The 15,808-nt window shown below is 52.5% G+C and overlaps 8 protein-coding genes across 8 annotated transcripts; 1 reads left to right on the forward strand and 7 right to left on the reverse strand.

The window, feature by feature from the left end:
* Positions 1-351: 351 nt before the first annotated feature.
* On the reverse strand, positions 352-2,368 carry SNOG_02735 (hypothetical protein; the record flags this gene model as incomplete). The annotated part of the gene is made up of 5 exons (XM_001793280.1): positions 352-1,154; positions 1,214-1,374; positions 1,417-1,875; positions 1,925-2,155; positions 2,201-2,368. The coding sequence occupies 4 exons, from the start codon at positions 2,366-2,368 to the stop codon at positions 1,291-1,293; spliced, it is 942 nt and encodes a 313-aa protein (XP_001793332.1). The 3' UTR covers positions 352-1,154; positions 1,214-1,290.
* Positions 2,369-2,891: 523 nt separating this feature from the next.
* On the reverse strand, positions 2,892-6,807 carry SNOG_02736 (hypothetical protein; the record flags this gene model as incomplete). The annotated part of the gene is made up of 3 exons (XM_001793281.1): positions 2,892-5,119; positions 5,168-5,741; positions 5,827-6,807. The coding sequence occupies 3 exons, from the start codon at positions 6,805-6,807 to the stop codon at positions 2,892-2,894; spliced, it is 3,783 nt and encodes a 1,260-aa protein (XP_001793333.1).
* Positions 6,808-7,027: 220 nt separating this feature from the next.
* SNOG_02737 (hypothetical protein) lies at positions 7,028-8,355 on the reverse strand (the record flags this gene model as incomplete). The annotated part of the gene is given in 6 exon segments (XM_001793282.1): positions 7,028-7,272; positions 7,324-7,623; positions 7,657-7,661; positions 7,678-7,746; positions 7,822-8,255; positions 8,312-8,355. 5 exon segments carry the CDS (start codon positions 8,353-8,355, stop codon positions 7,363-7,365), a joined length of 813 nt encoding a protein of 270 aa, XP_001793334.1. The 3' UTR covers positions 7,028-7,272; positions 7,324-7,362.
* A 722-nt stretch (positions 8,356-9,077) lies between these two features.
* SNOG_02738 (hypothetical protein) lies at positions 9,078-9,492 on the reverse strand (the record flags this gene model as incomplete). Its single annotated transcript, XM_001793283.1, has 2 exons — positions 9,078-9,101; positions 9,277-9,492. 2 exons carry the CDS (start codon positions 9,490-9,492, stop codon positions 9,078-9,080), a joined length of 240 nt encoding a protein of 79 aa, XP_001793335.1.
* A 614-nt stretch (positions 9,493-10,106) lies between these two features.
* Positions 10,107-12,697, reverse strand: SNOG_02739 (hypothetical protein; the record flags this gene model as incomplete). Its single annotated transcript, XM_001793284.1, has 9 exons — positions 10,107-10,238; positions 10,290-10,334; positions 10,399-10,759; positions 10,792-10,808; positions 10,855-11,044; positions 11,100-11,748; positions 11,805-11,978; positions 12,078-12,256; positions 12,303-12,697. The coding sequence occupies 9 exons, from the start codon at positions 12,695-12,697 to the stop codon at positions 10,107-10,109; spliced, it is 2,142 nt and encodes a 713-aa protein (XP_001793336.1).
* Positions 12,698-13,567: 870 nt separating this feature from the next.
* On the reverse strand, positions 13,568-13,792 carry SNOG_02740 (hypothetical protein; the record flags this gene model as incomplete). The annotated part of the gene is made up of 2 exons (XM_001793285.1): positions 13,568-13,618; positions 13,670-13,792. 2 exons carry the CDS (start codon positions 13,790-13,792, stop codon positions 13,568-13,570), a joined length of 174 nt encoding a protein of 57 aa, XP_001793337.1.
* Positions 13,793-14,069: 277 nt separating this feature from the next.
* SNOG_02741 (hypothetical protein) lies at positions 14,070-14,359 on the reverse strand (the record flags this gene model as incomplete). The annotated part of the gene is made up of 2 exons (XM_001793286.1): positions 14,070-14,156; positions 14,204-14,359. The coding sequence occupies 2 exons, from the start codon at positions 14,357-14,359 to the stop codon at positions 14,070-14,072; spliced, it is 243 nt and encodes an 80-aa protein (XP_001793338.1).
* A 228-nt stretch (positions 14,360-14,587) lies between these two features.
* SNOG_02742 (hypothetical protein) lies at positions 14,588-15,086 on the forward strand (the record flags this gene model as incomplete). Its single annotated transcript, XM_001793287.1, has 2 exons — positions 14,588-14,735; positions 14,923-15,086. The coding sequence occupies 2 exons, from the start codon at positions 14,588-14,590 to the stop codon at positions 15,084-15,086; spliced, it is 312 nt and encodes a 103-aa protein (XP_001793339.1).
* Between the last annotated feature and the right edge of the window lie 722 nt (positions 15,087-15,808).

Here is a 15,808-nt window from a genome sequence, read left to right on the forward strand (position 1 = left end):
CGAATACATCCAGCCCACCCAATCACACGCCGCCTCACACTTAGCCATCGAGACTACGTAATCGCCTCATCGCCTAATCGCCTCATGCAATGCCTTCAACGGAAACATGAGATGGTCGGCCCGCCACCCAACACCTCCCCCCGCCTGTTTGGATCAACCGCGCAGATGAACCAACTTGTCTACTGCACACCGCTACTGCTCCTTCACCATCATGATTCCCAGCCGCGCGGTCCCTCCCGAAACCAATGTTTCTGACACCGACGCTCGGCCCCATCGTTGGCTCGCTTCAATGCTGCGTCCATCATCACGAAAAGAACACGTCCGACCCTCGTCACTATCCACATGGTCGAGTTATACAAACTACTGTTTATTGTTTATCATCATGCTCGTCTCGGTTGCCCATCGCCATGGCGTGGCTTAGACTTTGATCGTCGTTTCCATGTTCCCTGTGCATCGTCCGACGTCGCTTCTCTTCCAGGTCAAACCATGCTCACCTCTGCCATCTGCTCTCCACGCGCCACGTTTCATGCATCAACGTTATCGCGCCATGATCGTTCAGCCTCCCGTGCGAACTGTCCCCGTTCGCTGAGATGCATTGAAAGAGCCGCCCATGTCGTGTGGCTTGTCTCCACCACATCTGCTGTTTCGATTATCGTCTCCATGGCGCGTGATCAGTGCATATCGATCATGATGTCCTCCTCGGGATCTAGCCCATCGTCCCACGCCGTGTCCATACTGTCGCCGCCAGCGCCCTGCTTCTTGTTTAGTCGCTTGAGGTTATCCGTATACTCCTTAGTCAGAGTCAAACGATAATCGGCATCCTTGACCTGTTCAGCCAGCAGGTTTGTTCGTAAGGTCTGCTCGAACAGCGCTTGCTGCTGCTGCTTTTCCGTCTTCGCCAGCGGCCCTTGCGCAGGGTCGAGGAAGAAGCGCAACACGGTGCCGGCCCCCGACTTGTCGCTCTGTTCGAGACGTGCGTTGAGGTAGCCGCCCTTGATCAAAGTCTCGAGATACTGTGCCACCTCCTCCGACGTGCCACCCAAGGTGCTGGAAATGTTCGAAACCGGCATAGCCGAGTACGTCCGCGACAACCGTGACACATAGGACCTCATCTGGCTTTCCAGAACCTCGTTCACGAGACCTGTGTTGCCATCCTGTTATACCGTAAGCGCCTGTCGTTGCCGAATTAGGTCATCGTGTCTCATCCGCTTACCTCTGCCCAGATCTCAGACCCAGCCTTGATTTGAGCCTTGAGTTTTGGGAAATTGTTAAAGTGTTGGTACGCCTCTGCTAGGGCGTCATATGCCTTGGATGCGGACTTGACCTGCTTGATCGCATTTGCATTTGCAGTTCGTGGCGTGACGCCGTCCTGTACTCGTAAGTATGTCACGTTGATGCGGGAACATAATCTCTTACCGTAACATTCACCAGACAGCTGACCAGAACCCATTTTTTGTACGCCTCCAGCATGAAGCCGTTCGCTGCGTTGGCTGACGGCGCAACAAGCACGTGTTCCAGCATTTGTCTCGCCTTTTTATACTGCCGTACTCCAAGGTAGGCCATAGCTCCCAGTAGGTAGTACTCTTGTAGATCCGCCAGCGTGACCTTGTCCGAGTGACCAGAGCCCTGATGTATGTACTCTCCACTAGTCGCGACATCCGCGCAAGGTACTGAGTACTCGAGACCCTCGCGGACTGACGCAGGAATCTTCGTAGGTATGCTGTGGATGTAATTGTCAAGGATGGGTTCGGCGGCGGCATACGCTCGGGTCTCCATACAAAGCTGTATGAAGGCAATGTGGGTCGATGTGAAGGTGCCCGTCGTGGGGTCGAGGCGGATCATTGCTGACCGTATGGGCGCAATGGCGAGGCCAGGCTGTCATTGTTAGCTTCTTGCTCCAATATGTCGAAGCTGTCCAACATACTGATCCCATCGCGCGCGCAATCTGCTCCGTGACCTCCACCAACTTCCTCCACTCTAGTCCTGCATATCGCATCTGCACAGGGTCGAATGTCTCCAGCCATAGCACTAGCTTATTCCACAATGCACCCCCAGGCTTTAGTGAGTCAGGAATGTTCTTCTTGTCGATGGTGGCAGAGATGCGCTGGCGGAGGGCAAAGGCGTACGCTATTGAGTTGACCGAAGGGTTGAGTACCTATGTGGATTAGATAAGCCACCAAAACCTTATAAAATCACTTACTGTGAGGACATCCTGTGGTGTGTCCGCGCCCTTCTGCCAATGTGATGACGAGATGTTGGAGAGCTGTGACACAAAGTTGCGAGCAGCCTGATCATAGTCGCGCCTCTGCTTGACTTCCGGGGCGTTAGGCTGGAACTGTAGTAATAGATTGACCAAATCGGCCGACATATTTGCGGGTTGTGACCGCGAAGGTGAGGGAAGTTGAGTTGCGGCGTGGGGTGGAGGCGGCGTTGTGGGGTAATTGTTTGGGTCGCTCGTTGACAGGATGCGGACTGGACCACTGGTTGCGAAGAGTTCTTGGGCGCTGCGATCAAGACTGCATACGCGGAGGAAGGAGAAGAGAGGGCGTGGCCGTGGTGGGAGAGTCTATTTGTGGTGATGGAGTAGAGGTGAGCTCTCACGCGTAGGCTGCAATCGATAATCAAGCTAGCTCGGACCTGTCGACAAACACCCCGCAGCCATCACCGCGGCGGTTCACTCTATACCACATCAAGCCTGACATAGTCTCTGACGATTCCAAAATCTGGGTCTGAGCATGCAGGGTTCAAAATTGAATAGTCATAATAGGTAATAGTCAGTTTTGTGGTACATGTTTGAAGTGCCAACGTGGATATTCCCAACTCCAAGCAATGCATCCCAAACTCCATGATCCAAATCTAGACTCCGAAATCCCCGAAAACAGCTTGATGTTTCATCTCCGCTTGACAGCTTCTTCCATCTTCCTCACAAGCGCCTTCAGACCAACTCCCCTCTCGCAATTCTCCTCAAGCCAAATCTCCATCTTCTCTCTCACCACCTTCATGCCTTTCAATACCGGCATTTTCCTGCCCTCCTCAGGGTCAAGATGCATCAGCGGGTTCAAAAGAAGGTCCAAGCATTCCTGCCAAATCTCCGTCTGCCAGTACCTCTTCAAGCTCTCCTTGATCTTGTACGTCTTCGTTGCTCCAGCGCCCAATGTTGCACCGCGTTCAGCGACAGTGGATATGTATTTGCCAAAGAGTAAGTTGTGCACGATACCGGCAAGGCCATGGTAGTCGATCTGGTAAGTCCAAGGGCGGAGCTCACGCATCTCGGCGCAATCGGCTTCGGTGGTGGGCCAGTCAGCGATGAATTGGACATCGGGCTTGAAAGCTTTCATGTCGATGCCACGGCCAAAGTCGATCAGCGCAACACCTTTTGAGGCCCAGCCGTCACGTCCGTCGCGCTTGTAGCCTGAGTCCCAGTGGTCGTCTTTGCTGAGCGCGTCGAATCTGACTAGAATGTTGTCTGACTTCAGATCGCCATGGATGACGCCCTTCGCATGCAATGCTTCTACTGTGCGGAAAAGTTCAACAGTGAAGAACATGGCGAGCTGTTCATCCATGACGCCATTCTCGGCACGGGCGATATTGACCAAGTCGAGGAGCGTTCCCTGATCGCGGAACTCTTCAACGAGGTAGCACTCATCCTGGAAGACGTGCATTTCGTACGCGCTGACGATGGAGTCTGCTGGCCGTGAGACACCGAGGCGCCGCTTGGCCTGTCGCATAATGTAGAATTCCCAAGGCGTCGGAGGGTCCTCCATCTTGATCGCCTCAAGAGGCTGCCGCTTGACGCCGAACTCGCCCTTGCCCATCTGCACTGGTTGATTCTCATCGTTCTCATCTTCGTCAGGAAGTGTACTTTCCACAAGGTAAACAGGTGCAAACGCCCCTTTTCCTAGTTCACGCTTGACCGTGTAAGTTCTTTCTGATCCCGTGAACCGCAGGGTTGGCGGCATAGCCAAGTTGGTCATTGTTTTGTCGCTGGCGTTTTTGCTCATCTTCGAGACAGCCTTGGTGTACTTGCGAATATCTGCACCTTTGCTGTAAGCTTGTTCAGTGTCCGCGTAGTATCCGTCGTAGGTATCCAGAGGAGGTTGAATTTCCTGCAGGATAGTTTTGCGGACTGACTCGTCGACTGGGTTGCATTGAGCGTCTTTGATGATGGGACCATTGGGTTTGACTGGCTGTGCCACAGTTTCCTTGGCTGCCAATGGCTTCCGCTTTGGCTCCTCTATTGGCTCCTTAGGCACTGGTTTCGAGTCTCTCAACGCTAGCTTCGCAACCTTCCCTGGGCCGTTGACAACTTGTCCAAGGAGATCTGCAAAGGGGCTGCTACACGGTTCGTCATCGTCCTCCAGAATGGCAAGCGTACCCTTTGAACGCGATGGCGTTTTGGCAGCAAAATACTCCTTCTGGGCATAAGCTGTCTGAATACCCAATGACGACTCGGTCTTTTCGACAATAGGGGTCATGAAAGGCAGACGGTTATTAGCAGCTTGCCCTGGATCCCGATATGGCCGAATCGCGGGGTCGTAGTCCTCTGGCGGGACAGGTACATATCGCGTTGGTAATGACGAAGGTGCTCCTGGTGATGTAGGCGTAGCGAGGTCGGGGTCATACTGGTCCTCCGAGTCTACTTGTTGCTCAGACACGTCGTCGTCAGACTCGCCCTCCGATTGCTCCGAGTCTTCATCCGACTCGTCCTGTCGGTGTTCCTTGGGTACATGCTTGCTCTCCGTGAAGTCTGACCACGCAGAGACGACACTCTTAGTATCCGAATCATCTGCCTCAGTGTCTATTTCATTAGTGTCAAGCACCCTAGTGCCTAGGGTGAAGTCGCCAGCTGTAGTTTCATCTCCATATTCACTGGTTGCGCATGAGATGCCACCAGTTCCAGTACTTTCGCCTGCACTGGTATAAGCATCATCGTCCTCGTCACTGCTCTCCTCTCCGCTTTGGGTTTCTGTCGTGTTCTCGTCCGGGTTGTTGAGTGGCTCGTTAAATATGTCGTAAATCTCGTCCATGGCCTCCTTGGTGTGCAGCGTCATGGTAGCTTCTCGTCCACCCTTCTTTCGTTTGATCTTGGGCTTGGCCGGAGAGTCCAGGTTGGTTTGTACTGCTACTTGTCAGCTATCCTTTCTCGAAATCTAAATGTGACACATACTCGTCTGTGTCTCGCCCCGAACTTCCTTGACATCCATGACTTGAATCTTGCGCGTCCGGTTGGCTTTTTCCTCTCTTCTAGCCCTCCTTGCTGCTTTTGCCTTCTCCATATCCTCCCGAGATGGAGGCGTGTTCTCGTCATTCGCAGCCATGTCATCGTCAATGCTGCCCTTCAGAGGAACAGTCTTTTGCTTCGGCGGTTGTTCGTCGAGTTGTTTCGGTGCAAGAGGGGCTGGCTTAGCGTGTGGCGATTGCTCGTCAACCTGCTTTGGCGCAAGAGGGGCAGCTTTTGGCTTCGATTGTACGACTGGAGCTGCTGCTGCCTCAGCAGCCTTCCTGGCCTCCTCTTGTTCTACGCGACGAATTATCGCCCAGTCGTGGTCCAACCATCCCCTATGTTTAGCACGCAACTCCTCGAAAGAATACTCTTCTGACATGGGCTCGTCACGGTTTGGGTATACCTTCTGGAGATCGACAAAAACAACCTCGAGCCTGCCGGTCTTTGGGTTCAGGGCTTGCTGGTGTTCACGCAATGGGTGGGCTTTGATGTTCTCGTCATTGGAGTCTGATTTCGTCTGAATACAAAATAGGCAAAGGCCAACCAATTAGTCCTGTGATCGTAAATATAAGGAGGGGCTCGAGGCGGATCGCTCAACTCACCTCGTCCTTGAAGATCATCATCTTCTGAACGCCCGTGTTCTTCTTTCCGACCTTGAGAGTCTCGCCCGCCCAAGGCCGTGCCTCTGCCGTGTTCTCCTTCTTGCGGTCTGCCAATGATCCGATGCTGTCCCAGCCCTCCATGCTGCCGCTGGATCCTGTCCTTGCTGGCTCGTCGCCATCGGAAAAGATGGCCAGCTTGGGCTTTCCTGACTTAGAGGATGCGCCTGCCGAGCGCGATTGCTGTGCTTGGGGGTTGCTGCCTGTTGGCGAGGCGTGCGCGAATGGGTCGACCTTCGCTGCTAGTGCTGGGCGCATGGCGGGGAGCGCCGGGCTCGTGGGCTCGGCAGCTTCCTGTGGGCGGCTTTCGAATCGGTGCTGGAATTCGCCGTACTTGCGAACTAAACGCTCAACTGGGTGTGCTTCGCGGTCAATGCCTAGGCTGTACACCTCCTCGGCCTGCGTCCACCGCCCCGCTGCCTCTAACCAGGCTGCGAACTCTTCGTAGAATAGCGCCAGCTTTTCGCCGATACTGTGTCGCGCAAGGTATGCAAAGGTCTCCCGCGGCGCATCGGAGAAGAGTCGGATGTAGTGCAGCCAGAGCTTGAGGTAGCGTGGGTCGTTCCTGTACATGGAGGAAGACTGGAAGGCCTTTGTCGCGCGCTCGAGCAGTGGACACAATTGCGACTGTGGTGTGTTTTGTGCTGAAGGGTATGCGTCTAGTGTCCATTTGATGTATCGGTCGTAGATGTCGAGAGGGTCATCGGATTCGTCAACAGCAAGCAGCTCCTTCTCGAATTGCTGCCGAACAATGTTGTGCGCATCCTGTGTCTGCGACGGAGACGGTGTGTAGCCCGCCGCCGCCGTCAGTGGTGGTGTGTATAGTTGCGCGAGAGCCTTTGCAGAGCGACCGCTTGGCAGCGACTGGATGTTCTCTTTCTGGTTTTCGATAATCTCGAAGTCGATGAGGTCGTCGGAACCCATGGCGCCGGGTGGGGTATCAAAAGCAGAAGAAAAAAAGACACCGGGACCCTAGGGTTGGATATACAGAAGCGAAAGCCTTACCTTCTGTCGTTGCTGGATGTTGTTTCCAGGGTCGTCAGCGGGGTCGCGTGGTAATAGCGCGATTCGCGCCTATCCCTAAAGGACTCGTGGTTGCCATGGAGACGGCCAGCACACCCGTCAGTCGCAATGGAACAGGAATGATCGTAATGATGTTCATCTTGCATGTAGTTTATGCTGAGGCTTCATGTGCCTCTTCAAAAACTACGTCGCTATCTCGAGCTACTACAACGATTTAATCGAACACAACACCCATGCGACCCTGCGCCTTATGAGCATTCATCAGCTCGATCATCCTGGGCACCTCCTCCAGTTTATACGTCGACATATGCGGCTTGATGTTGTGCTTCGCCGAGAATTCAATTGCCGCCTTCATGTTGTAGCAAGCTAGGTCAAGTCAGAATCAGCACTCCAACATGGATACAAGCAACAACTTACTGCCATTGTTCGAGCCCTTGACCTTATACCGTCCCAAAGCTATATCCAAGCCATTGAACTCCAGCGGCTGTTGCGGAATACCAACAACCATAATTGTTCCCTCGCCAGGCTTGACGATTGCAGGACAGTCATCGTACGACTTCTTGCTTGCCGTGAAGTTGACGGCTGCGTGTACGCCACCTCCCGTGATCTCCGTGATCTTCTTCTTGTAGTCCTTGTCTGATATGGAGTTGAGGACGTGGTCTGCGCCACAGCTACGTGCCTCCTCGAGTGCTGCTTCTGTGATGTCGATGCCGATGACTTTGTAGCCCATTGCCTTGGCGTATTGGATGCCCATGTGTCCTAGTCCGCCACAGCCGATGACGGCGAGCCATGAGCCTGGCGGTAGCTCGCAGTCTGCGATGCCGTGGTATGCTGTTACACCTGCGCAAAAGAGCGGTGCAGAGTATTTGGGGTCCACTGTCAAGTGATTAGTATCCTACCCTATGGCCTACGTACCATTGCGTGAGTACTCACAATTATCAGGCAGTACCATAGCATTTCTCGCATCGACGACAGCGTACTCGGCAAAGTATCCGTCTCTGCCGAATCCCTGCATCTGAGTCTTTCCAGTCTTGCACCAGCTGTTGTGTACTTCCTTGCACGCATAGCATTCAAAGCAGCAGTCCACCGGGCAGATGAAGCCGACAGGATCGCCTTTGCTGAATCTGCTAGCGATCTCGCCTGAGCCGGTCGAAACCACGCGCCCTGTTCCCTCATGCCCAATGGTGACGACGGGGTTTGGCCCTAAGATCAGGCCCTGCTCATTGGGCACGAAGAGCATTGTGTCGGAGTGGCAGAGGGAAGCACATGACATCTTTACAAGGAGCTCGTGAGCTTGCGGCGTAGGAATGGGTACCTCGTTGAGGTGGAGCTGGTTGTCGCGATGGTCACTGCAATTTGTTTATTATGCATACTTTCTAGGAATCGGACGACTGGAGTGGCATACAATTGCTGCGCACGCATAGTCTTCTGGTCTGTCACAGAGCCCATTGTGGTGATCTTTTCTATTCGCGATGTATCTCGGGTGAAGCAAGGTAAGGCAGTGTAGGTACTTGTTGCGATGTCGCGACGGGATTAGTGGCGTAGCTCAAGTGAGAACTGGCGAAGGTGAGGTGACAAGGAGATGGGTAGTTTCATTAGATATTAGATATGTAGTGTACGTGGTGCTGCTACGCAAAGTGGAAAAGTTGTGCCGCGAATGGACCCGCAGAGGAGGAAGATGGTTCCCGGCGAACGAAACATGGCATTGAGGCTCGACGCGAAAAATCAAACGCAATCATAAGTCTATTCCTGGGTATACAAAAAACAAGACGCTTTACTACTGACAAAAGAAAACCGTGTCAACTGTACACGATGGGTATCTTGATAAGGAAGAGAAAGGAAAAGTATCTGGCGTGTTGGTAACGAAGCAAGATGCACAAAGCTGTTCGTGTGTGGGCCACCCCACTTTGAGCATCCCCGCATCTCGCCATCAGTCGGAATCTCGGAGCCTGGATCTCGGAAAGCCACAGGACCCACTCGGGTCGTGTGAACAGGCTTCAGATCCTTTGTTAAGTCGTCATTTGGTCGCAATGTTCTGCGGAGTTCCAGCCCACACATTGCTGTGTACTGTTGGAAGCAGACCGATCTTGAAACATGTGGCGCAGCTTGACGAAGGGTTGGAAATCAGTGCGACGACGACCTCCCAGGCGCGACACGTCGTCGCAACGTTGTCATGGCATGAGTGGTAGCCACGACTGCGCGAACAGTGCAGTGAAGTTGCGCATGCTCAGATGACAGCAACTTCTCGTCGCGCTGTCCACCTCCAGGGCATCACGTATCTGATCCAGCTGTCTTTGTCCCTCGTTGTCGTCGACTTTTTCGTCAGTATCCGGCCGGCCAATGTTCGCCATGTAGAGCGCATAGGAATACCTCCATCTTCCTCATCGCCTCTTCCTTGAATTTTGTGCATGCCAAGGGGTCGTGTTCCCAGTCTGGGTTGCTTTCCTGGGTGTGGTCCCCACGATAGCGGGCGGACGTTGTGGGCCATCCGAAGTCTTTGACCAGAAACAAGGTGGGTGGGGAATCGACGTCCGTACGAAATGACTCCATCGACATCTTCTCGCATATAGTTGATAGCTCAGACATGGTGGTGATGGTGATGGGGGGTAAAGGCGCGCCTCTGACGCGTTGACGATTGATAACGAAGGCGGCGTTTACGATTGCGGCAATGTGTGTTGGACGGGAGTGTAAAATGTTGAGGTAAAAGAGAGGTGAAAGAAGAAGCGCTCAAATCGTCATTAGTTGAAAAGCGTGTTGCGGTGGTGATGTGTGAAACCTGAACGCAAAGCCAGGAATGTTGATCGCATTCGTCAGGGGGTTTTCCAGCCATGGAATTCCTGCTAGCGAAATTGTGCCGCATCCAATCTAGAACGCGGCACCATGACGCGCCGTCGCACGCATCTCCCACCATTTCCTGACAGGTAGCACACTTTGGTGGTCCTGATTGCTTGCTTGATTGATTGCTGTCTAATTCGCCGCGCCACATCATGCACGCTAAATCCCGCGACAAAGCAAGCAAGGGCATACAATTGCAAATCATCCACAGTCTTCTCTAGGACGTCTTCAATCGCCATACTCTCACCTTGTCCCGTTCAGCGTTTTATTCAGATTGAATGCTGCGGATATCAGCGCCAAATGGCTGAAAGCTTGAGGACTATGATGCTGGTCAGTACGATTGGTATACCAGCTCATTCTCCAACTTACGTATTCCCCAGTTGCTCCCCAGAGCTGGAAATCTCTTCGGAGAATATGCGCAAATGATTGCCGAAGCTGAGCTTGTTTTCAAACATACTGACCGCTTCCTTGAGGTACTTTTCTTCATATGCGCCAGCCTATCGAACATCAGTTGGAGTCTTGCAATCAGAGTTACCCTGTCAACTTACTCTGGTGAGGGCTTCAACACACCAAAAAGTACACATCGAGAAGGCCTATTCGTTCGTGTACATCGTCAGCATATGTCTCATGCACAACTTTTACGTGTGATATACGTACCCCTTCTCGGCCGCCCACGCCATCATCGCTGAGTGCGTGGTTATACCGGTACACCAACCCAGTGCTCGTGAGTCCGCCTTTCTCAGGAGGCTTCAAGATCTTGTCCAACGTCTTGAGGAACCGAGGATCTGTGGGCGAGATGAAAAAGACCAGCGGAGCGATCAGTACTGCCGAATCCAGTACTTCATTCGACTCGTAACTCTGTATGAAGCACTCCAACTTCTGGTTGTAGCCTTTATCCATGACCTCTTCGCAGATCTCGTCGCGAATCCGATACCATTCCGCTCGATGCGGGCATGGAAAGCTTCTCTTCTCTGCCAGCCGTAGGGCGCGGTCCAGAGCTACCCATAGCATGATCTTACTGTACACGTAATTTTGTTTCATCCCACGCACCTCCCAAATGGACATATCTTTCTCTTTCCAGATGCTGCACACAAAATCTATGATTTCTCTTACCGAGAGCCATTGGTCGTACGATATTGGCGTGCCGAATCTATTAGCAAGGTAGATTCCGTCCAAAAGTTCGCCGTATATGTCCAATTGGACATGGAATGCAGCACCGTTTCCTATGCGGACCGGCCGACTGCCCCTATAGCCCTCCATATGCTCCAACTCTACTTCCGGAATGTCTGTTCCACCCCAGATACTGAAGATTCACGGTCAGTCAGAACTCATCTTCACTACGCGACACCAATACTTACGTGAACATGATCGGCAACGCCCCATGTCTTGCCTTGGCCTCCTTGACGCGCTGGAAGATATAGCTTATGTAGGCTTCTGCCTCGTGACTGAAGCCCATTCGGAGCAGGATGTAGATTGTAAATGAAGCATCTCTCACCCAACTGTATCGATAATCCCAGTTCCTTTTACCTCCGATGTCCTCGGGTAGAGAAAAGGTCGGGGCTGCGACAATGGCACCAGAAGGCTCGAAAGTTAACATCTTCAGCAGTAGTAGGCTCCTTGTCACCACCTGCTCCCATCTACCCATGTATTTGCTTGAAGCCATCCATCGCGCCCAATACTTGTGTGTACTTGCTTGGAGCTCGTCGAGCAATGCAGTGTGTATCAGCTCCGGGCTGTGATCATCGGCGTCGCGAAGAATGAACGAGATAGCTTGTCCTTCATGTAAACGAAACGTTGCAGTGACCGCGTCGCCCAAGGAAGATGGTGTTGATGACCTTTCGAAGACGACTTTTGGACAGGGCATTCCATCTTCATCGTTACAGTCAATTGTTGCATTCAATTCGAGAGAAAGCTTTTCTGAGGCGAAAGTGACGCGTTGATCGCACTGCCCCTTTTGGCGGTCATTAAGATTGGTGATCTCGGTCGTGTGTTTGTCTTGCGCGTAATCTGGAGTGTCGTTAATGGGGTGCAGTGTGAAGCAAACGAACTTCGGGTGCACTCACTGAACGCAGGAAAAACTTCGACGTTTACATCCATGTGGCCGCGCATACACTCAACTCTTCGTACTAGCCACTTCTTGAGGTCAGGCCGATCGGATACATTACCCGTGTGGTCGCTAGCAACAACTCGGGCATGGTATTCAGCATCCAACGCTTTGTTGTCCGGTCTTGGAAAGACTGTTCAGAATTAATTGAAATCCATCATGATACACTCCGGTTTTCGGTGTCCTTCATGCTGCGCATAGTGTGCTGAATATGGAATCGGAACATGCTTACAGTCAATCAAATTCAAGACACCATCTTCCTTCAAGTAACGTGTTTGCAAGATGTTGCTTGCGGGTAGATAATGCTGTTTAGTCGTGGAAAGATCGTGTGTGGTTGGGCTAATGGAAAAGTGACCACCTTTGTCCTTGTCTAGGATGCGACAGAACACAGACGGGGAATCGAAATGAGGCCTTGCCTGTTAGCTTAGTATGATAATATAGAGATACATGAACATACCAACACATGTAGTCCAGCCCACCGTCTGTGGCTACCATAGCGCACGTCCTCATGTTCCCAATCAGGCCATAGTCCTCGATCGGCATGTACCCATTAGCTGCTCTTCTTGACTTCTGGTTTATCGTCGCCAACGCAGCTTGTTTCTGGTTAGGAATTTGCATCTCTTTGTTGCTCAGCTGCCTGTACAGCTCGGTCCCGCTGTCTTGCGTAACGCGCATGCGTGAAGGAGATGTGTTAGTGATGTCGTCAAAGAGTCTCGATGCCAGGTCCGACGTATGGCCCTTGGATTCATCCATGTTAGTGATCAGTTCGCCGGGCACGCCGGTTGACCGCTTGAAAAGCAGCAGGTATCTGTTGTGTTCCTCGACTGCGTCGAACCAATCATGATAATGCATGACGTCAGCCGTACGAAAACGCTCTTTCTCTCACCTAATGTCACCTACGCGTCAAGCATTACTAACGCACTGTAACATGTGGCCATGTGTTTACTGCTGTCCCAATTTCTCCTATGACCATATTTTATCCCAATTTGTATCCACAGCGAATGCCCTCCCTGGCTTCTCCGGATGACATGCAGCCTTCCAGAGCGTCAAACTTCAGTAAAGTTCTACTGAATTCGCAAAATACATACCGTCTCAATCATGGCAGTTGTTAGATTCTTCGAGGGCCACACAATCGTGATTACATAGCGTTCATGGGCCAGGGCGTCCGACGATCCGGCTTCATTACATCTATATTGCTTGCACGAAGCCATATATTAAGTATAGCCTCTGTTCAGTTCCCTTACAGAGCCACCAGCAGGCTCTTTGTAACTGTCCGTACTCACGCGACATTACTATCGTTTTGCTTCAACGAGAGGGCCGAGAATCTTCGTCGCCTAAATGCAAGTCTGCTCTCAACTCGCAAAGGATGGGTTTCAAGGTCAGATTCCACCCTACAACTTTCATTCAACCTGCTAGGGCAGGGGCTGCTGATGCCGACAGTAGGTCTCGACCATACGACAGCACGCATTGCATCCTGCCCGAGCACGTTCCAAAGGTAGACAGGCCGGACTGTTATCGCGCCACGACTTCGAGAAGCGCCGATGATTAGCCAAACAGCCCAATCGCCATCGGAAGTCGCTGTACGCATGCAAGTTGTTCAATCCACCAATACCTCGCAAGCAAAGCGCGGCGGTAAGTTGTGATCCTTGGGCTTGGTGGGTACAGATCATGAAGACTTAATACTCTCAATATAAACCGCCGAGTCCGACGAAATTGGTCCTATCATCCCAGCTTCCTGCTTGAGCCATCATCGATGGGACAGTGCCTCCGAGGCTGCATTGGGTCAGAGCCATGGGATTTTGGCTTGGCCTAGGCCATGGAAACCATGGCGAAATGCCTACCCGAGGAATTGAGTTCTCTTTGAATGCAAGAGCTCGAACTTTCTGTTATCTTGTTGCATGCGGCTTGCTCAATATCCTGCTCTTTGATTGCGCAAGTGGTCGACATGTTGGCAGGTCTCGCAGTATGGGATGCGGAGACCCTTCCCCGGACCTATCAAGGCATAAAGCAACCCACCACTAAAATCTCAAATTCAAAGCCAAGGCTGAATTGGTGTACAGGGAGAGACGTTGGTGGACGTACCTGAGTGACATGTGGTGGTATTGGTGCAAGGCTGTTTGATCATCACAATCGGCCCGAAGACGGATTGAACGGAGCGAACAGATGTTTCATACCGGCATGTGCGTTTTCCAGAAAGCTGTGAACTTCCGACACGGATCACCTTCTAATGGCTGTTCGGGGCCGAACTGACCAAAACCCAGCAGCGATCTGCGCCACAGATCCTGGCATTCGGTCCACCACAGTGCGCATCCTGCCGTAACGGTACAGTAGATTGGGATCAGTTGCAATGAGGCTTACCGAAGCGCGCGGCAGGATTGCTGCACAGCAACATATCAATTGCGGTAGGCGATGCGGTGATGCCCATGGCCTGTAGCTTCCTGTCGGCTCACACATAAGGCCGGAATCTGCATGCTTCTGGAAGGCGGGCGCACCAATCTGCAGGAATTTGGCCATCTCGAATAGGAGTAGCATCCAATAATACAGTGGGACAAACACACTGTGGATATTCCAGGAAACCTCGCGGGTCACACAAACCCACTGACCCAGGAAATGCTTAATGCAGACAGAGGTGCTTTGGATTGACGTAGTTTGGCATATTGTGTGTCCTAGCATTACACTGGCACTGACAGGGAGAGTCGGTGCGAGGTCAAGCACTTCATGCGAATGAGGTCCGGCTTCGAAATGGCCGTCGCCCACCGCTCTTTTGGCAATTGTCCAACCGTGGAAACGAGTGCTCCGGTCAAGACAGCCGATAGCGCTTCAGTCCTGTCCACTTGGAAGTGTAGCCTTCAGAGCGGTCGGTCATCTGAGCAGCTGCATCACAGCCCTTGTAAGAAGCACGGGGCAGTCATCACCGCATCGAGTGCCGGTATATTCATGCACGATTTGGTGAAAATCGGTACTTGGGAGATCTAGAGTCTGCCGCCAGGTAACGGACAGTCGCTAGTGAGGCGCGTGGGATTGGTACCACCAGAACGGTCGGTAAAAAGCAGAGACTGTGAATGACCTTCATGCAGGTAGCCAGGTTCGTGTTGAAATGGCATTGGCCATCAACGCTGCAAGTGTGCGGCATGGCCCACGTGTGCCGTGCCGCATGAAGTCTCGCTTGCTGTACTGTAAGGGGAAATACTACGGTGCACCGGATCTTGCGATAAGGCCTACTCCGGACTACGAGCTCTAGAGCGACAGTACGTTCTTATTTGTGCCGGCAATGCGACGCTTCGTCTTTCTTGGAGAGGCGCAATCAATGTTGCATCGGCAAGATGTTCGTCACCGTTGATCGCTATTAAGCCTCTAGCAATGGCTGTGGCTCACGACTCTGACGCCGTGCTCCTTCATCATTTTCCCTTACACGATCATCGGTACAATTGGGTATCTACAAGAGCCAATCACCATGGGATCGCTCACCGCTATGGTTAGGTTCTCGGATTGCCCGTCCGGGGAGGCGCAACAACAGCCACACCGCAGCAAAGGCCCGGCTTGTCAGAACTCTGAGTCGCGTTACTCCAAGGACCACGCAAGTTCAAGCCGTTGTCGCGATCCGCGGTGCGTCATAGCGTTGGAAACATGCTCGAGCACGGCACTTTCCCTTCCAAATTAACCGTTTCATGCAACTGCAATTGTCGAAGATCGTGACCACGTGCAATGGAGAACGAGAAGGTATAGCGCGGCTATTGCGAAGTCACGAACCAGGTGTTTTATAGGTCTTTCTGGATCTCTGCGCACGCGAAAGTGGACTTCGCTTGGAGGTATTCTACTAGGGTGATGCATGGTAGGAAGAGGCCCGCCTGAATGGAACGCCGAAAGCCTTCTTGGCCCTGGCGTCCGTACTTCGTTCAGTAGTCAACCGGCACCACTCTCTCGCGCAAATGACAGTACCGCGAGCAAAACGCCGCTTTGGAG

This window comes from Parastagonospora nodorum (assembly GCF_000146915.1).
Source record: "Parastagonospora nodorum SN15 chromosome Unknown scaffold_4, whole genome shotgun sequence".
Classification (NCBI taxonomy): domain Eukaryota; kingdom Fungi; phylum Ascomycota; class Dothideomycetes; order Pleosporales; family Phaeosphaeriaceae; genus Parastagonospora; species Parastagonospora nodorum.